The sequence below is a fragment of the Dendropsophus ebraccatus genome, chromosome 10 (genome assembly GCF_027789765.1).
Source record: "Dendropsophus ebraccatus isolate aDenEbr1 chromosome 10, aDenEbr1.pat, whole genome shotgun sequence".
Classification (NCBI taxonomy): domain Eukaryota; kingdom Metazoa; phylum Chordata; class Amphibia; order Anura; family Hylidae; genus Dendropsophus; species Dendropsophus ebraccatus.
This window is the reverse complement of record NC_091463.1, coordinates 56,558,614-56,580,416: the sequence shown is the minus strand read 5'-3', so window position 1 is coordinate 56,580,416 and position 21,803 is coordinate 56,558,614. Positions and strand designations below refer to the sequence as shown.

Sequence of the window (21,803 nt, the reverse complement as noted above, 5' to 3'; positions counted from 1 at the left end):
ATCCTGCCTCGTAAAGGCACTGCAAATGGGTGCCAATCTTGCTGATAGGCGCTAATTTGTGGGTGGGAATGGTTTAAGATCTCTACGTTTAAAAGAACTCTAAGAAACTTTGTAATATATCTAATCAGACAAAAATGCTCTTTTCTCTTGTAACTGTTCTGCAGCTAGCTTAGGGATTAAGTTACAAGTAACAACTAATTCATACGTTTATTGATTTTGCAGGTCCGCATATAGGTTGGCTCTTTTTACTCCGTAATCTCTAAAAAAATGGTCTAGAATTGCATCAGTAGTGCATTCGCATCCGCATCTGCTATAATTTTACAGCTCTAGTTAACAAAGTTGGTAAACTGGTAAAAAATTTTAAATTAACTAGCTTGCCCATATTTGATCCATGTTTTTCATGGATGTGACATCTGTGACATCAGGAATAAACACCAATCCCATAGACTTCTATTGGCTATTCTGTACCAAAATCACAATCCGCATTAGGACATGTCCTATTTTTTCATGGAAAGGATTAGTGAAAAAGTGTAATGTGTGAATAGCACTATAAAAAAATCAGTGGGCACTAAGTTGATCCGTGACTGGGGATCCACAATCACAGACAACTTTGTGGGACGTGTGAATAAGGCCTAAGTTTCTCTGTGGAGGGGGAGGCAAGAGAAGGGAGATGACAGAAGGATACAGCCAAGAGATACAGCCAAGAGACAGCTCTGTAAGTCAGAGACTGTGAGACTGCTCACAACAGCGGTTTCATGGCCTCCATGCTGCTGCAGGTTTTTAGGTTGTACTCAAAGACTGTGCAGGATCTCCACCTCCATAGAAGTTATGCTCTGCCCATCAGCTCTGGAAGAACTGAAAATTACAGATGTAGCTGTAGCAATCTGCCAAATAATATCATAGATGAGATAAATGATGGCCAGATAAAGTGGTAATCCTCATGTATAAACACAGGATAGTTTTTCAAGAAAAGTCACCAGAAACAACAGCCATGTTTTAAGAATCAGTATTTTAGTATTGTTGCTAAAGCTTATACAAACTGCAAAATTAATTGTTTAATGGTAAAGCAGAATATCATAAGAGTATGCAAAGCATAGTAAGGGATGGCTTCCACTTTTAAGCCACATATATGTTAGAAAAAACACAGCTGAAAAACAAACAAACAAAAAACAACTTTATTGAATAATGCCCCCCTCCCCATGCCCCCTATTGACCCTTTTATGAAAAAGCTATTACAAAACTACAACATTCTTCATGCCTGGGCAGCCCAAGGCATTAATGATAGGTGTAGTTTTGAAACAGCTAAACAGCCAGGTCACTAGTATGGTCATGTGACCAAGTGTAATGAGCAATGATCATGACTACATGTTGTGCATGCACAGAATGTTATCAGTTTACTGAATAGATGTCATATATGCCAATAATGTTATGTCATGGCCAACCACTTACTCAGAATATGAATAAGTTTGTGAGTAGTCAAGGTCTTCTTCCTGAACAAAAAAAAGTTATTAAATAAAAATAAAATGGGAAAAACTGTAATCCATATATACCTTCCCAGTGTTATCTGTGTTTACCGCCACGGGGTTTCACAGGCAGAAGCAGAAAGCTTTTGGCACTCTGTACACCAAAATTTTCTATTTCTGTCTGAGGAACCCTGTGGCAGTAAGCAGTTGGCAGCAAGCCATAGCTGCATACAGCTGAGAAACACTGAAATGACAACTATCTATGTAATGGAAATTTAGACTTAACTGTATTACATGGTCACTGTAGTTTCAAACAACTTCTCTCCATTTAATAGCATGTGATTTATAACATATTTATAAGTCACTTGATTTAACAAAATTTACTCCTTAACCTAGAAAAACAACTGTAAAGTCTTTGGGTAAACAGTAAGTGGGGTGGGGCTTAGCATGTGCTATATGCAGTAGAAAGAAAAAGCCTGGGCTGTGTGAGGTCTTCTCCATCATCCAAAGAATATGCAATGTCCATCAGGGGTAGATCTCTGGTTCAATGTTTTTATAAAGGATTTTTCAAGATTATAAAACATTGCTTTGTTGTATAATAAGTTTTGCAAAACACAAAGATACAAGAATGTCAGTAGAGAAACAGAGAGATATGTCCAAGTCGTGAAGTCCATGCTGTAGAAAGACGACTATATGTCTAAAATAAATCAGTACAAACTGTAACAGTAACAGTAAACATACCACCAGATCTGCATATAAATATCATTGTCAATAGAGAGGTCAGGAGAGGATACACTTAAAGACAATTATACTGTCAATACAATGTAACTGCCAGTAGCCTGCAGCTTAGATAGGAAGGCATAACACTAGGTCTGAGGTTGCAGTTGTTGTTCCTATAGAGTAAGTGGAATGGAAGCATTACAACACTCATAAGCTAGGGTGCAAGTGGGTAGTATAAACATGTCACCTATAGTCACCATTTATTTCTGTATTTTTGGGGGTCAAACTCCCTCTAGCTATTATAGACTTGTGTGTATATATATATATATATATATATATGTATTGTTCAACATTGTTCACATAGATTTTCAGTATTTCGTCAACGCCAATTTCCCTATAATGAAGTTGGCACATCGGAGGTCTGTGTATAGGGGGGACTTTATCTAAACCTACGAACAAAAGTATTGTGTATTGTAGGGAAAACTGAATGCGACAAGGAATCAGATTTTCAATTAACAATTTGTAGGAGGTCCAATAGGAATGAAGTTTTGGGCAAGTATGGGAAGTAGGGTACCCCTGCCATCACATTCTCACCAGCACAGGGCTGACGTTTCAGGGAAAATTTTTGACAAATGGTCAGGTGTGTAATGCCATCTAAGAGTTGTTTTATTGCCGCTACCACATGTGCCACACAATTGAATCTATAGGCTGTTTGTGAAGCACGCTTCCAGGATTCTTTAAAAAATGTTATACCTATCAAGGGTAGATTTCAATTCATCTGGAGTAGTAGCAACAGCAGCAGGTCAGTGCTTAAAGTGAATTTGTAACAGCCACCACCTAACCCAAACTGCTGGTACCTTTCTATAGTCTCCACCACGCCATGTTCGATCCTGGGATAAGCCTTCCTCCTGGGGCTGGTATTATGATTAAAAACAAGTTTTATTCTGGCAGTGCGGTGAGGTAGGGAGTCAATGAGAAAAGGCCTAGAGCATCCATGGCCTAGGGCTGCAGCGCCTCTCTCCCAACCTCCATGCAGTCCAGGGGTGTGCTGAAAAAGAAGAGATGCGGGAAGTTAGGCTCTGCAGGCCTAGGGCATGGATTCTCTAGGCCCCACCTCACTGACTCCCTGCCGTCCCACCCGAATAAGGGTTCCTTCACACACACCAGAACCGCAGCGGACTTCACGCTGTGAATTCGCTTCGAACTCTGCTGCGGATCCAGTGCCCGTTCATCCCATTGAGATTGACATCCCGCTGCGTGTATCTAAGTTAACCACCACATTACCTGCTCCACGCTCTGGCTTGCTTCGGAGGATTCCAGCGTCTGCTCGTCCCACTCGGCCAATCAGTGTGCTGACCTGCAGCAGCTACTGATTGGCTGAGCAGGATGTCCAGCCTAAAACCCCCGAAGCAAGCTGGAGCAGGAAGGAGGTGATGTATGCTCTGGGCCGGCGAAGGGTTAGCTTACATACAGCAGCCCACTGCCCACTGCCCACCTCTGGTAACTCACCCTTTCAAATGGAGAGAATAGGAAATAGATGTGTACCTTAAAGAGGACTCTCAGGAGCTCCATAACAATAGTAAGAGCACTAAAATCTGTTTGTCACCACTCAGAAGGGTTAATTTACCAAAACCATGCAGGTTTTTGAAACCGGTACAATTTAACTAATGGAATCAGGTAAGATCACCTGTTTCATTTGGGTTACTTAAACGGGTTATACAGAATTTAAAAAATAAAAATAAAATCTTTTCAAAAACAGAACCACACCTTTCCCAAGGTTGTGTGTGTTATTACCATTTAGTTTCATTTTCTTCAATGGAACTGAGCTCCACACCCAATTTGTGGAGAGGTGCTGCTTCTGGAAGAAAGCAGCCATGTTTTTATTTAATTCTTTTAGCCTGGACAACCCCCTTTAAGTTGTGCCAGCAGATTTGCTATACGTATCCATTGTTTCCTGACAAGCCTTCGTAGTATGCTCTCTCAGATGCCTTTGGCTTTGATTGTGTTCTGACAGCATTCACAATAAGTCTTGCTATTGTGTAATGAATCCATAACAAAGTACAGTAAGGACGCTACATTATTGTCCTTGTAAGCAATTCAGAATGCCTGGTATTGTAATAGTTACAAATTAATCCCTGAAACAAGACAATCTAATCAGCAAGGGATGTTTTCCGGGCTTTAATTTCATGCTTCCTTAATGGAGGGGTTGGAGAAAGGAGACAAAAGTATATCCACGAGGCTGCGGCAATTATACACAAGAGATACAGCGTGTCAATCAGGTCCTGACTTTACATTCTGTTCCCTGGGGCTTTCAATGATGGCAGCACCACAGAGACAGCAGATGTCATTCTGTTAGGTGACTAAGCTTTATAGTAAATGGATGTCATGAAACCTGATAAAATTACACAGAATTTGTGTTATAAATGCAAAAAGCTCACATGGATATGTCCACAGAATTTAGACTGACAGCTGGTGTGAGGACTCTCTAGATGTTTCATTAAGAGAGAGAACATAGCTGGAACTTCCTTCTTCCATAAAGGCATCTCACAGACGGCATATATTATGTGATATAAGCCATGTGACTTTTTTTTAATCACGTTAGTTAATTGCAAAATTCACTCTATGAGATTTGTTATAAACTACACTTTAAAACACTTTATTAACCAAAAATTTGTTCTTGTCCCAGTAAAACAGCTCTAAAATCTTGGCCACTAGGTGTCTCACTTCTCTGCAGGCTTCTGCTATTACCAGTTGTCAGGGAAAGTTTGTCTCTAGGAACAGCTAGGGCAAAACAAACTACATGAAGTGGGGGTAAGGCTTGCCTTGTCTTATGTGGCTGTGTACCTGCAATTTTGAGTCAGTTTGCCTGCTGAAGATGACCTGCACTGTTCCGCAAAGGTAAATCAAGGCTTCCTTCTTATCTCAAACCAACCATACCAACCAAGTTCTGGGCAGCTGACCCTATGCTAAACAAAGCGTGCTTCGTTTAGCTTCATACGAAGCATCGACCTTTGAACCCTGTTGTCACCCACCTTTATCACCAGGGCTGTATCCACATTTTCCAGGCGGACCTTGCTTGAACTGTCTCCACCTTCTTCAAAGAGTGAATGTTGCACACTCTGAAAAAAGGTGACCAGGATAGGCACTGCTATGGTGGATGAAGCTTTTTATTGTTAAAGGCACAGTACAACAAATTAGCACTTATTGTCCGCCTAGTGTCTGTTTCAGGATCTGCACCCCACTCCGAACAGCAACCGTCTTTTAACAATAAAGAGTTTTGTCCATCAGAACAGCATCTATCCTGCTTACTTTTATTTGTTTTTGTGCAACATTGATTCCATACCAGAGGGATCTCTCATACTGGATCAAGACCTTTGGCTGCAGCTCCTCTTAACCCCTTCCCTGCTGGAGTTTCTCCTCTTACCACGTCTATCTGTGTTGTGCCCTATACCCAGCCCGATCAGGTGAGCGCGTTTTTTTATCTCTCTCCTGGGCTAATTTTATCCTGTCTTTCTACACATAGCACTCTCCCTTTCATTATTCTCCACAGAGTGAGCAGACAGATTCAAAACCAGATGCTTCTGTTTCATATGAAGCTAAACAAAGCACTCCTCGCTTATCTGTAGTATATACTAGTGTACCTACAGTTTTATGTCCATGGTGCTGGACATGAGAATGTGAAAATAGAATTTTAAACGTTTTTGCAAATTTATTAAAAAGGAAAAGCTAACATTTTGCATGGATATTCAGACCTTTATGACACTTGAAATTTGGCTCTGGGGGCCTGTCACACATAGGGAGGCATTTATTAAGTCCGGCATTTTTTACGCCGGACTTAAAAATGCCCCCGCAGCTCCGGCGGTACGGGGATTTATGTAGAGGCGGACTGCCTGTACATAAATCCTGTGCGCGCCGGTGCGCACCGCCAAAAACCTACGCCAGCTGAGGACTGGAGTAGGTTTTCGGCGTACATTTGGGCGGAACGGATGATAAATCGCGCGGACTCTGAGTCCGCGCCCTCCGTTCCTCCCACTTCCCGCCTACTTTCCGCCCCCTTTCCGCCACCTGGCGTACTCGGCGGAAAGTGCCGATTTGCGATTATTTTATTCGCAAATCGGCCATTTGCGTATAAAATAATACGCAAATCGGCACTTTCCGCCAAAAATCATCCGTCCGCCGGATGATAAATGTGGCCCATAGTATTTCCGTCAGTCTTTTTTGGTCAGTATTTTTTTTTTTTTCAACCAAAATCAAAAGTGGGTTTAAAACACAGAAACTGTGCAAATTTTTTACATTGTAATTTTACCCTGTAAGTTCCACTCCTAGTTTTGGTTGAAAAAAGACTAAACAAAAGAATGACGGAAATACTATGCGTGAACATAGCCCGCAGATGTTTCTGTGGTAAATTCAGTTGATATTGGACATGATTTGGAAAGACACAACCCTGTCTTCAGGGCCATATTTGCCATTAGGCACTGGTGGTAATATGTGGGGGATGGCACCTGGCAAACTGTATTTTTTATCCCTGACCTAATTTATGATAAAAACACTGGCAAAGGAAGGGTAAAAGTAGCAAACGTACTACATTCACTAACATACACTTGCATGGAGTGGAGAGGGACATTAGGATTCCTTCTCCCTCTCCTCACAGTGCAGTCACAAGCCCTGATGGTGGAGCAGGAAAGCAGCAACTTCTCTCTGTGCTCTGCTGCCTGCTCCATTGAAGATACTGATGCCAACATCTACCCCCACTGGAGGGAAAGGAGAGCCTCGTCACCAGAAAAAGAAGACAGAACAGTACTCACCCATTGCAATTAGCTGGAACTGCCAGACAAGATTGGAGAAGAATGGAGCCCTGTTGCCATTGAAGAATGTCACCAACCAGATAAGTGGCTTTCTGGGAGGGGGCAGGTAGGTAATATGTGTGCACTAGGCTCTAAATATAAATCATGTATGGCTGTGTTGCTGCTTAAGGGGGGAGGGGGGGGGCAAATGACAAGCTGCAGGGCACAGTCTTAGGGCATAGACTTATGTGAAGTATGGGCAGCACAGCACAAAAACAGTCCTAGTGAACGTGAGCCATGCAGCAGGGCTGGAGGGGTGGTGAATAGAGATGATCGAAAATCTTAGGTTCGATCAAACTCGAACCTTCTGCATTTGATTCCCGATACCTTCCCGAGTAACACCTGGAAAGCAGGGATACAGCATTGGTAATAGGCTGTATCCCTGTTTTCCAGGCAGTACTCGGGCAGTATCCACCTTCCCCACGGAACAGGAAGGCATCGAGAATTAAATTCGGGTTCGGGTTCAATTGAACCTAAGATTTCCCGATGTTCAATCATCTCTAGTAGTGAGAACAAGGAACCTGTAAGCAAACAGTAGACACAAACATGGTCTAGTGGTTATTATAAACTGTAGAAGGGTTTAGGACAGGGGTGTCAAACTAGCGGCCCTCCAGCTGTTGCAAAGCTACAATCCCCATGATGTTTAGGCAGCCAAAGCTAAAGATTCACCTATTTCTATGTTTATGTGTTAATAATTCATAGACTGAATGTGGAGTATGTTACCTTTCATGTGATTATTGTATAGTGATGTTCATGTCTTGTAGTGTTGTTATTGAACTATTATTCAGTTACAGTATAGTATTACAGTATAGTATTAATAATCAGGGTATGGTAGAGTTATCTAGTCTCTGTATGGTGGAGTTATTAAGTACAAATATTGGGGTGTTATGTAGCAAAAGTATAGGGGCGTTATCCAGTCATGGTATAGGGGTATTATTTAGTTATCATAGGGGGAGTGTTATCTAGTGAGTCTGGAAACACAGACTACACCACTGACCACCAGCTCCTGTCTTTGTGCTAGGCAGTAATGCCTTTTGTATAGATTACTATTACTATGAGCAGTATTTACATGTAACATTTTTGCCAACAAAAGTCATTATGAAAGCTTCTCCTCGGTAAAAGGTAAATTAAAGCCCACTTTAGAATTTTGCAAAGAAACACCAGAAGGATTCTCAGACTAAGAGAAGCAAAATTAATCTAAACTAAAGCTGAACTGTTTAGCCTCAATTGTCTGGAGAAAACTAGTCACTGCCATCACCTGCCCCATAACATCCCTACAGTGAAGCATGGTGGTGGTGGTAGCAGCATCATGCAGTGGGTGTTTGGTCAGTGGCTTGGAGCTGAATGGAGCAAAGTACAGAGATATTCTTAATGAAAACTTGATCCCAAGTGCTCTGGACCTCAGACTGGGCTAAAGTTTCACCTTCCATCAACACAGTGACCCAAAGCACACAGCCAAGACAACACAAGAGAGAAGCTTAGTGCCCTGACTTTAACGTTATTGATTGTGTGGAGAGACCTGGAAATGGCTGTCCATCAACAGTCCCCATCCAACATGACAGGGCTTGAGAGGATCTGCAAAAAAGAATGGCAGAAGAATGTGCCTTAACTACGTAGTAGTAGGGTCGGTCCAAATACTTTTTAGATTTTCCTTTTTAATCATATAGAATAGGACCTCTCCTAGGGGCCCCAGGTGACTCTGGGCATATAAACAACCCCCGCTATATTGCAGGAGGTTTAAGGGAATAGGACTCTTCATAAAAAATACATGTTTTTTTATTTTTGCAACAGTAGCAGCCACATAGATTCAATGGAGGATAGTTGGGTCTAGCTGGGCTGTTTGGTGCCTACCAGGATTGATGATGCCATACTATATGTGAAAGCTTCAAAATAAGCAGCCTCATATCATCCAAAATGTCCACTCCACAGATTATTATAAGAAATGTTCCTATAATCTCACTACCAAGGCTAAAGCAATATTAGAGAAATAAATTAAGCAGGATCAGCAGTAATTTAGAAGTTGATCTTTATTCACATCCGTTCATTAATATAGTCCGCAAAAAGTGAACTTATCCGAACAGCATCACAAAAAACATTGTGGGCATGTGAAGACACTCAAATTTTATGGTAAATGAAAAAGGTGATCGCCCACAATTAAACATAACATTATGAAAAACACAATTCCCACTGTTTAAAGCCTCTTGTATATAATGCACAAGCCTGGAGAACACAGAAATGGCTGGACATCGCACCCATGGTTGATACTAAAGCTTCTCAGCTAGATTAAAAAATAACATCAGAATTTAGAATATAATTTGATCAAACCATATTGCCTCATGCACCACGTGCAGGTCTTCTGATACACATGAGTCTCTACTCTAGCTATAGTGCAGTGTTCACCAGCGAACACTACCGTCGCAAAGCCAGCGCCCGCAGGGGGGAGCAGAACCTTAGCTCTTATATATTATACTGGTAGGGTAGGTTCAGACTACGGAATCCGTGCGGATAAGTTTCCTGGCGGATTACGTGGATAGTTTGCGCTCACGGCCGCAAGCCTTTCCTCCAGCATTCTATGGGCGAGCCGATTCCGCTATCCGCCGAAAGAATTGACATTGAAATGCCTAATCTGGCCGTGCATAGAATGGTGTCTATGGCACAGGTGGAGAGGCATGCTGCCGTGAACGAGTGAAAGCCAGGGAATCCACCGGAACTTATCCATGCGCATTCCGTAGTCTGAACTTACCCTTACTGTGAAGGCCAGAAATGGTGTTTTAGAAGTGGCTTCTTCTTGCCACACATTGCTAACACTTCAGTTGTATATTCTCAGAAGGGATTGGGGTCTGACAGCTATTACCTACTGATCCTAAAAGCTGAAATGAGACTGGTTGCCACTATGGAAGATACAGAGAATAGCCAGTGGCTGGACCTCACACATCAGACATTTATGACAAATCAACCTTTTTTACCATAAATTTTATTAGTGAGAAAACCTTTCAATCTTGGGAGAAAACATGGAGGAAAGGAGCACTTCAGATGGGAAATAGTAGTAGTACTAGTAGTGTAGTAGTAACAGAAATAGTCTTCTGTGTCTGTAATACAAAAAGGACAATTGTGTAAATGACTAAAGTTCCTTGCTTCTTTATATAGTGTCACCAGTGTATTCAATAGTACATACAGAGGCCAAGCATATTGCTGACAGATTTCTACTGATATATGAACTATATTTGAGTAGCTCTACCAAGACTTAATTGAAACCACAAAAATCCCAGTAGAATGGAAAATGGAAAGATGGATACATTTCAATGGCAGCAAACACAGCTTGTTATTTAACTGTTGAACAAACCATAAAATATAAAGAAGTCAGCTATATGAGATGGCCCACAGGGGTTACGGGAAACCTAGCAGTTTGGCTGAGCTGCCCATTGTGACGTAACTCAGGCTCCTTTATTATATTTCTTACTATATGTCTTCCAAGAAACCTTCCAAACAGGCTTGAAGAATTAATGCATGTAGCATTTAAAAGGGAAGAGGACTTGCCATTGTTTTTATATGGCTATATTGTAATATTTAATAGCCACCTTATTGACTGGTACAGAACAGTGTGGATACTTTGAATAAAGTATTACTCATATACCGTATATTGAAGAGTCGCACAAACAGATTTCTCTCAAGATTTCCTGATGACCAGAATTTTTAGGTTTTAAATAACAGCATTTTTGCAGATTTTGCACACATGGTGGTTTAACAACCTTTTTAAATTAAAATTTGCATATCACTTAAAGCTGTTTAGAACTTTTTATAGATTTTTTTTCTTTTTAATTTTATTAGAGATTAAGGGGCACATTTACCATCTGCACAACTTTTTTGCCCTTGTACATTTTTATGTGCTGTGGAAAAACTCACAGGCCTTGATGAATGTTGCAAAATTTCTGGGCTAACAAAACTTGGTTTAAAAATAAAAAAATAAAAAAATAAAAAAAATAAATATATATATATATATATATATATACACAGTATTTATATACTGTATAAATATATATATATGATAGAAATGATAGAATCCAGGGATTTGATCAAATCCTGGAAAATGATGAAATAAACACGCCATTCCATCATTTCCCTAGGGATTTGATCATTTCAGGGAGATGATGGAATGAACGATTGAGGAGTCACCCGGCTCTATGTTTGGGGGCGGAGTGGGACGGGGTTGCTGAGCGGCACACCTCCCAGCAGGCATATAGCAGCAGGGCAGACAGGGGAGCAGTGCGACATACCTCCCAGCAGGCATATGGCGGCGTACGGGAACTCCCGGAAGGCATGGCGGCAGAGGTGGACAGGGGAGCAGAGCGGTACACCTCCCCGGCAGGCATATGGCGGCAGGGTGGATGGGTGTGCAAAGCAGCACACCTCCCGGCAGGCATATGGCGGCAGGGTGGATGGGTGTGCAAAGCAGCACACCTCCCGGCAGGCATATGACGGCAGGGTGGATGGAGGCAGAGCGGAACACCTCCCGGCAGACATATGGTGGCAGGGGGGACAGGACCAGAGGCGGGTTGGGAGCAGAGCGTCACACATCCCAGCAGGCATATAGCAGCAGGGCAGACAGGGGAGCAGAGCGGCACACCTCCCAGCAGGCATATGGCAGCAGGGCAGACAGGGGTGCAGAGCGGCACACCTCCCGGCAGGCATATAGCAGCAGGGCAGACAGGGGAGCAGAGCGGCACACCTCCCAGCAGGCATATAGCAGCAGGGCAGACAGGGGAGCAGAGCGGCACACCTCCCAGCAGGCATATGGCAGCAGGGCAGACAGGGGTGCAGAGCGGCACACCTCCCGGCAGGCATATAGCAGCAGGGCAGACAGGGGAGCAGAGCGGCACACCTCCCAGCAGGCATATAGCAGCAGGGCAGACAGGGGAGCAGAGCGGCACACCTCTCAGCAGGCATATGGCAGCAGGGCGGACGGGAGCAGAGAGGCAACCTCCCGGCAGGCATATGGTGGCGGGGGGGACAGGACCGGAGGCGGGTGGGGAGCAGAACGGCACACCTCCCGGCAGGCATATGGCAGCAGGGCAGACAGGGGAGCAGAGCGGCACACCTCCCAGCAGGCATATGGCAGCAGGGCGGACGGGAGCAGAGAGGCACACCTCCCGGCAGGCATATGGTGGCGGGGGGGACAGGACCGGAGGCGGGTGGGGAGCAGAACGGCACACCTCCTGGCAGGCATATGGCGGCAGGGCGGACAGGGGAGCAGAGTGGCACACCTATCGCATTGGAGTGGACGGGGAGCAGAGCGGACAGGCTGGGGGAGCAGGAGGCATGTCGCAGGGCGGGGTGGACGGGACTGGAGGCGGACGGGGAGCAGAGGGACACACCTCCCGGCAGGCATATGGCAGCAGGGCGAAAGGGAAGCATAATGGACAGGCTGGAGGAGCAGGAGGTGTGTAACAGGGGAAATAAGAGGAACGGGGAGCAGAGAGGCGGTGGAGGCGGACGGGGAGCAGAGTGGACAGGCTGGGGGGAGCAGAGATGGTCATTACACATACTGTATTTCTTTGTACACATTTTTAATACAATACCTCCATTATGAGGTCATAAAGGATATTCACTTTTATTTATAAGTTTTCTACTGTAACTGGGACATTTATAGGAAGCAAAGTTATGAGGGAAAATGGCCTCCTACCTTGACATTATTCCCTGGCAAAAAGCAGCAACATTGCCACTCCCAGCTTATTGCTCACTGGGCACTATGTAAGATGCAACAGAGACAGTTCTTTCCTCAGGGTCTTCGGCTGTCTCTGACAGCTGGGCATCCAACCTGCTCCTGCTAGATTGAAGGAGGTTTAAGAGTATTGGACACTTAATAAAAATAATTACTTTAAGGTACAGAAATCTTTAAAAGTGATCACGCTTTACTGCAGCTGCTCAGTAAAGGCTCCCAGCTGCATTGCAGATTCTCAGTCTCTGGGTCCATAGGATGCAAGGTGGTGGCACATCATATTTCCTAGATCCTCCTTTATCATGACAATGGATTCCCTTCAATGGTAACACAGTTAAACAGGGAGAAAACAAAAACAAAACATTGAGCATCTGACTTATATATTTTTGCAATGCATTATTTACATGACATAGATTTTTTTTTTTTCTGTAGAAAATTAAAGAGTTAGTTCACTAAAAATATTTTTTTTTTCAAATCCTCTGGTGCCAGAAAGTGACAGAGATTTGTAATTTACTTCTATTTAAAAAATCTCAGGTCTTCTAGTACTTATCAACTGCTGTATGCCCTGCATGAAGTGGTGTACTCTCTCCAGTCTGACACAGTGCTCTCTGCTGCCACTTCTGTCCATGTCAAGAACTGTCCAGAGCAGTAGCACGTCCCCATATAAAACCCCTCTTGCTTTCCCGACTGGAAAATATATCACTTCCTGTGGGACATACAGCAGCTGATAAGTACTGGAAAACTTAAGATTTTTTTTTAATGGGAGTAAATTACACTTCTCTGGCACTTTCTGGCACCAGTTTATTTAAAAGAAGAATTGGTGAACTACCCCTTTAAAGTGTTCCTGTATCTGTCCTAGGGACATTTCAAAGTTTTGATTGGTCAGGTTTTGGGTATTTAGACCCCCACCAATTGTTAAACAGAGCTGGGAGAGGGACTAGGCTAGGTGATTCACTCCCCGAATTGCTGTAATCTCGCTGCTCGCTGCTGGAGATGGTCTCCATAGATTTACCATGTGGCTCATATGCCACAGCAAGACAGAAAAAGACAATGAGCCAGAGATTGAATCGTCTAGCTGAGTGTTTCCCCTGGATTTAACAACTTTTGGGGATCTGAACACTCAAATACTGACCCATCAAAACCTTTCACATTCTCAGGGACGTGTCAAATTTTTTTATTTTTTTTTTTAGAGTGAGCACCAATTTAATCTTTATTTATAGTGGCTTGAGATATTTTTTTCCACATAAACAGGTTACAGTATATACAGGGTTATGTGCAACAGGTGATCTCTGATATTTTATCCTTATGTATAATGAGGAGACTGCCCATTTTGAGGAGGAACTTCCTGTTCATTGCTAATGGATATCAAATGCCTTCATCCTTTCCAGCAGGAAGAGCTACAGCCTCTGTGGTGCACTATAATGCTCTGCAGCATCTAGGGTGCAGTACTGTATAAAATACAGGCATGTGGACCATTATTTGTTAATAAGGGAAGGTAGCTTCCGATAAGACACAAAATCCATATAGCCAGGATGTCATTTACTCCCATTTATTAGCCCCAAAGTGAAAGAATTTGCCTTGGGTTTCTACTGCAGATCTTCAACAGATTTTTCCAGTGTGAACATGCTATAATGGTTCTTCAGGGGTCCAAGGAGTCAGCACTTTTTCTTATGCTGGTGTGCCAGCTTGCATAGTATCCATAAGAAATGGCCCATAAAGTAAAGTTCTAGAATTAAATCGCATGATAGAACGGTCAAGACCAGCTAGACCTAGTTGACATTTAGTTAGTAACTGGTTTAATTTAAGATATGTTAAAGCCAAAAGACTTTCTGCCGTGCGTATTTTGGATGATTCAGCCATGTTTCTGTTGTGTTGTGTTTTTTACATTTTATTTAAATGTCAGCAGCTGTCTACATAATCTTGGAGATATGCTGCATTTAGCAGAAAGGTAGAAAAGCATATTCCTTCTGCCGTCTGTATATCTTTCATCCTGTCTCATTCTGTACATGTCAAGGGCATGGTGATTTTGCTAAGGTCTGGCCTCCAGCAGACCTGGGCACAGTAAGCCAATCCTGTAAATACCAAGGTACGTAATAGGTTTAGGTTTGCTGTGAGATTTGACATTCCGTGAAATCTAAAGCACTGGAGAATATATAGATGCTGAATATCAACATTTGAAATATTTCTTGTGACAAATGCCAGGGGCAAAAGTTCTTTAAGTAATGCTCGCTTCCTAAAGTTGTGTTTATTCAGAAAACTATTTCTTACATAGAAGCTTCGGCACTGTTTAGTGAAATGTCTACCTGAAAGCTACCATATTTTATGGGGTATGTCTGCTAGGAACATAAGATGCATTTAAGGAGTGATGACAGGTGGGAATCCACTTTATAGACTATACAAATTTTACAAGAAACTACTGGCCATACCAGTTGAAGTTGGGTAAAGGATTCAAATTAAATTGTTGCCACCTAAAAGTACAAAATCTTTATAATATTTATTATAACATGGTAGTTGAGCCATGCTTGTGCCACTTGCATCTTGTGTGGATCCGTGTGCCACCAACCAGCTTGACTTTGGGCCAAACTCAAAAGGACCAGAAGGCAGTAGTACAAGTCTTTAGAGAATTAAAGGCATGTGGCAAAGTAGCCAAATTATGTAGAGGAAGAAGGGTCATGGTAGGTGGCACAAATATTAAGCCCAGGCAAGAGAGGCAACACAATAAACAAGGGACAGACAGACATAAAACACACACTAAATACAAATTTAGCAAAAACATCTTCACAGAACCATGAAAAAAACGCTACAAAAACATGGCCACTTTCCCCCTACTGTTGTCTCCAGTTTGGGTGGGGTTTTGAAACTCAGTTCCATTGAAGTAAATGGAGCTTAATTACAAACCGCACCTGAACTGGAGACGACAGTAGGGGGAAAAGTGGCCATGTTTTTGTAGCGCTGGATAACCCCTTTAATGTTTAGGGTCCTATTACACGGAGTAATTTTTAACGATTAGCTACTAACGATAAACGATCGCAAACGAGATTGTTTATCTTTAACCTGAAATCGTTCACCAAATTTCACAGAACAATAGTTGTTAGTTGTGATTGTTACTACCATCGTTTACTCTATCTGATCGCAGCAAAACAATGAATGGACTTCAGATAGAGTACAGAAATGCTTCTTATCTTCTATATGGCAATACATTATGCCTGAGCCAAGGATTATGCTGGAATCCTGCAGACACTGCGGAATGAAAAAAAATGACATTGATGATTTATTTGCCAGTCGGCTCTGTTCTCATGTTACACATCGAAAAATAACAGGAATGCTGCCTAAACAGCTCATCTAAATGAATAGTGTGGAGGGGGTTAAAGTACAGCGTAAGTTAATAATATGAGAGTAGGAAATAGTGCAGTAGGAGACAGGGAATGAAATGTGGTTGGCTGGGAATCTGGAATTGCTGGTGAATGTTGTGCTTACAGGGCTCTTTTTACACTGTGTCACATTTACTGTATGCACTGGGAAAGTTGTTGGCATATATGGTAAATGTATCTATAGACCACATTACCTAACAGAAACCAGAAGAGTACCATTTTGGCCTCTAGATGCTATATTTGAGGGTTGAAATTTATTTGCTTTATGGTGTATATTGCAGTGTGCCATGCTATTTCATACAGAGGCATTTAGAGATGAGCGAACCGGGTTTGGGTTCGAGTCCATCCAAACCCGAACGTTCGGCATTTGATTAGCGGTGGCTGCTAACCTTGAATAAAGCCCTAAGGCTATGTGGAAAACATGGATATAGTCATTGGCTGTATCCATGTTTTCCAGACAACCGTAGAGCTTTATCCAAGTTCAGCAGCCCCCGCTAATCAAATGCCGATCGTTCAGGTTCAGATGGACTCGAACCCAAACCTGGTTCGCTCATCTCTAGAGGCATTATTTTTAATGGTTTCTGTTGCGGTTGATGTTACTGTATGACATTTGCTGAAGGACACTATGGAATCTGTGCAAATAACATCCTGTGGATTCTGCCGCTTGCCATCGCACACTCCTGCTTGAATCCCCGCCCATGCCGTACACTCTATTCTATGCTCGGGCAGATTCCATGTAAATTCTTTGGGAGGGCAGCGGAATCTGGCCAAGCATAGAAATAAATCTATGAGATGTGCGGAGAGTCAAGCAGGAGCGGCAAAATCCCCGCCATGTTATCTGCGTGGATTCCGTAGTGTAAATGCACCCTTAGACAAGACTCTGTATTGTCTGTTTAGTTTCATTATTCACTATTCATTAGTAGCTGAATCATCTCTACTTGGGGGACACAGGGTCTTTTTTTTTAAATACACAGCCTTCATTAATTTATATTACTGCTAAAATGTATTGTCAATGAATCCTCAAGGCCACCTTTATCCAGACCAGATTTACTATGACAGGACTACAAGTGACCCATGTTTTATTCTTCAGGTGAGGGGTCAAAGAGCTGGGCGTTTTTTCCCGCTCTTTGAGTCTCAGAAGTTCACCTGCCCAATGACATTGGCTGGCTGCTTTGCGTTTGCTAATGACTGATGTGCAGGGTCAAGGTGACATCTGCCTGTTAATGGGCTCTGTTTGGAGCTCGCCTGGGTCAGGTGATGTTTTGTGGCAGAATGAAGTCAGGGGTGCCCGGCGGTCTGGAGAAGAAGAATACTGTATCTTTATTGGGGGTAATGTCGCTCCGGGTTTGGCAGGCACAATAGGGCTGATTTACTAATGTTATTCTGTCCGAAAAATTGTGGTTGTGTCCATTTTCCCTGTCGGTTTAAACAGTTGTGTGTAACATAACAATGCCAGAAACCCATAATTTTGGTCCAAAGATCCGAAAATTAGGTGGTCTGTGGGCGTGGCATGTCCCTTTAAAACACACAATGACCTACATGTTTATTAAACAAGCTGTAATTTTTTTTACAGGTTTCCAGTTCTAAAAATTAGCCACTTCTAGTGGGTTGGGATGGTTGGGCTTTAGTTTTTTCATGTGAAAACACACCAGATTTACTAAGGGCAATAGAGCACATTAATAAATCTGTCAGTTTGGGAAACTAGTATTCTTGAAGAACAGACAATCTTAGTAAATTAGCCCCTTTATGCCTCAGGTTTATGATAATTATAGTTTATATATTAACTGGAGTTGTGTTAAGAGCTTAAGGTTAAGTAAAGAGGCCATAGCCATGTTTTATACCACCATCCAGGTGTTGGTGTGAGTTTTTTGATTTAGTAAGTAATATGGTAATATGTGAAGGTTCAATTTGTAGTGCCCATTTAACCTCCATCATACAGGCCATCTCCTTGGAAAAGACCACCCCTCATAAATACAACTATCAGTGGTCGCCTCAAGGAGGTTTCACTTTGTGGGATTCTTAGTTCAGAGGTCAAAGAAGGCTGAAAAATGTTGCATACATTACTTACTGTATGTATTATATTATAAGTGTATGTTTCTTTCTGAACAGCTAATGGAACTTCAAGCAGTCAGTTATCTACACCTAAATCCAAGCAGTCTCCGATCTCCACCCCAACCAGTCCTGGAAGTCTTCGCAAGCACAAGGTATTATGTTTCTTCTCCTAATTTATTGTCTAGAAAGCTAGGGATTATTAATCTACATAATTACGCCTCATTGACTATATAACTATTTTATACATTTTATGGTGTAAAAAAACACTATAGAGAGGATATCTGATAGGAAAACAAATAATAAATATATATTTGTTACAAAGGACTTTTATTAATTTAGTATGTGCTGGGCTTTCTATAAAAATAATCTTGTGGATTTAGTTTTTGTTATTAGTCTAGTATTTTGAGGTTGCAGGCTAACACTTTATTATAGAGGGGGGAGTGAGGACGGAACGCAGTGATGCTGAGCTGAATCAGCTTGACGTTGCTGTGTCTCCAATTGAGGTTACATGTGTCCAGGTACAATCCAAGCCCTGGAGATATTCGTGACCTCAGAGGTAGACAAGAGTTTGAAAGTAGATACTTACGGCTTCCGAGGATCCCGGCCATCCCTGGCCACTACTCTTACAGCTGAGAGCAGTGGTCGACAACCTAGGCAACGAACTGTCAACTGTAAAGGTAGAGAAAGGGGCCAAAACACAAAGACAGCAATTTTGCTAATGCAAAGTATTTCTTTTGTGCTCTCGATCACTTAAAAGTACAGATGAGCGAATTTACAGCAATAACTAAGTGCTTAATCTCTGGAATCCGCTCACCCGCCTTCTGCCTTTTAATTGACTGCCATTCTTTGCTGCTCCTCCCTGTGTGCTGCAAAGAAGTTGGATCCAGTCCTGGGAAACTTCTCCCAGTTTTCCAGGACTGGCTCCAGCTTTCCCCAGCACCAGGTGATAGGAATATGGCTATGTTCACCAAGTTATTTTTTCTCATTTTGTGGCTTGAAAAACATCCATTTGCCTGAGCGGGCAGGTCCTGCTTCAAGCTATGGTCTTGGATAACTTTAACATCCCATGACTGAGCTATTTGAAGGAAAGGGGACATGGCTACAATGGGCTTTAGAATCCATACTTTCCTACTGATGGGACACTTTTACAGGTTCAAAAAAAATAATGGCAGGATGTCTATTATATTACTAGCTTTAAAAGTTTTTTTTTTTTTTATGTCAACCAGTTACACATTTTAATGTATGATGAATGTTAGTGTCATCAACAAGACATGTCTGATTCTCATTGTCTTGTCTCATTTTTTCCCATAATATTTTTGAAGTTAACAAATGCTGCCCTTGTTTCTCTTTACAGGATTTGTACCTTCCCCTGTCCCTGGATGACTCTGATTCTCTTGGAGATTCCATGTAAAGAGTAACAGTGTAATGTATCCCCCATGAGGAGGATCATCCAGCAGATCAGACCAGCACGTTGGTGCTTTTTAAAGGATCCAATTACAGCTTTCACTGTTATTTTTATTTTTATGTGATTTATAGTTTGTGTCATGAATTACATGTGACCCAACCTGACAGGGATAACCAACTGTTTTATAGTGATGAAGCAGGCTTCAAAATTATGTACTGTATGCATGTGTGTCATTCTTGAGTTGACCCTGGTACCTACTATGGTGCTTCTATTGACTGTAAAAGATGGCAGTGATCACCAGCTTTTGTGAATTGATGTAACAATCCAAGCACATGTAGGGTAAACTAGGAAATGTGGAGAGTATGTCGTGGATCATTTTGTATGTTTTATATTGATAACCAAGATTCCCCTTTTACATTCTGTAATGAGAATTTAAATTGCAATGATTTATGGTTTTTTACTTAAACTAGGCAATGTTCTCAAACGCAAAGATTCACCCCTATCGCCAGGAACTTGCAACTAATTCTGGTCACTGTTTTGTAAGAATATTCCAATCAGTTATCTGTGAAAGAACAAAAAACTAAGAAAACTCTATACCCCTCCTAAAAGTTCACCTGTCTTTGAACTGAACGGAATAAGCAGTTACCATTTAAATATTTACACAGATGTCAAATTTAGGAAGTCAGATTAATAAGCGGAAAATATTTCTTAATACAGTTCAGGGAGTGACTGACTCAGGCACCAGATGGGCCTCCATACTTCCCCAGCACAATTTCAGTCCCTTTTCTTACAATGGATTATTTGCTTCTGTCATATGTTGTTAGACTCTAGATTCTTCTCTAGCCCCAACCACCAATGACTCCCTACTTTAGCAGCAGATGGCAAAAATCTCTTTATAATAGAAAAACACATATCTGAGCCATTTAAATCCTGTTTTTAAGTTAATATGCCTTTGTATATTATTAGATTCCCAGAATTACAGATACAGAGTTCCTCTACTGCTAAGAATTGGTCGACTCAAAATTCCAGGAGACACTATACAACCATAGTAATATATCACGGTAATCCAAGCCTATAGTCTGAATTTATGGGCAGAACTGTATTACATCAAATATAAAAGTGTGAACATTAGCAGAATTTGCATATGAAGTACTCAAAAGCTAAAAATATTTGTTTAATTCTTAAATGACATTTTATGCAAGTTTTTGTGATAGCCGCATCTAGAAGGGGGGACATGAGGTCAGGCTGCTTCTCTTTACTGCTGTGGTAGCCATAGAGAGAAACATCCTCTAAGACAATGCTGCACAGCACTAACTTTACAAATAAAACAGCGGACAAAATTAGAATTCTAAATTTGTCCTTGGTATAAAATTGAACCAAGATCTGAACTAGTCTAAGGGTATATACATTCTAAGCAGATTTGTTAAAAAGTTTTTCTGCAAATGAAAATTAATTCAATTCCTCTGAAATTGGTTGTTTTAGCATCAAGGACATGGATTTTTTCAAGAGCCATTCCAATGAATATTACCGCTATACAATTTTCTGCATCCCTCAAGGGGGTCCTGGGTATGTAACAGGTAGCAACTAATCAGGGTCTACCAAAGCCACCCAGGTAAAATTGCTGAGGGTTGGAGTAACTTTTTTTTTTAGGTGTTTCTACACTGCAGTTGCTACAGTATATATGGTCTTAATATGGGTAAGACATGACTAATCATTTTTGTAGGGAATGGTACTTTATCTTGGTCAGTTGCCAGTGTACACGGCTAATATGACCAGAGCAGGATATACCCTGGACATTTAAATAGACAAAGACCCTAAATTTTCCAGTGCTATTGTTTTTTTTTTACCTAAAACATTGATAGTTTATATATCACATTTACAGTATCAGGCTGGGTTCACACTACGTATATTTTAGTCAGTATTGTGGTCCTCATATTGCAACCAAAACCAGGAGTGGATTAAAAACACAGAAAGTATCTGTTGAAATTGAGTGGATGGCCGCCATTTAATGGCAAATATTTGCTGTTATTTTAAAACAACGGCTGTTATATTGAAATAATGGCCGTTATTTACCGTTATATGGCGGCCATCCACTCAATTTCAACATTGTGTGAACAGATCCTTTCTGTGTTTTTAATCCACTCCTGGTTTTGGTTGCAATATGAGGACCACAATACTGACTGAAATATACGTAGTGTGAACCCAGCCTAAAGATTCAACCTATTAACTGTA

The 21,803-nt window shown here is 41.7% G+C and overlaps 1 protein-coding gene across 1 annotated transcript in view; it reads left to right on the top strand.

Moving 5' to 3' along the window:
* The window catches only part of DCX (doublecortin), a 92,428-nt gene extending 70,950 nt beyond the window's left edge, over window positions 1-21,478 (top strand). Inside the window, exons 6-7 of the mRNA XM_069985928.1 lie at window positions 18,224-18,318; window positions 19,521-21,478. Of these exons, the coding sequence (XP_069842029.1) occupies window positions 18,224-18,318; window positions 19,521-19,577 (152 nt within the window). The 3' untranslated portion in view covers window positions 19,578-21,478. The remainder of the gene's footprint in view (window positions 1-18,223; window positions 18,319-19,520) is intronic.
* The last annotated feature ends 325 nt before the right edge of the window (window positions 21,479-21,803 follow it).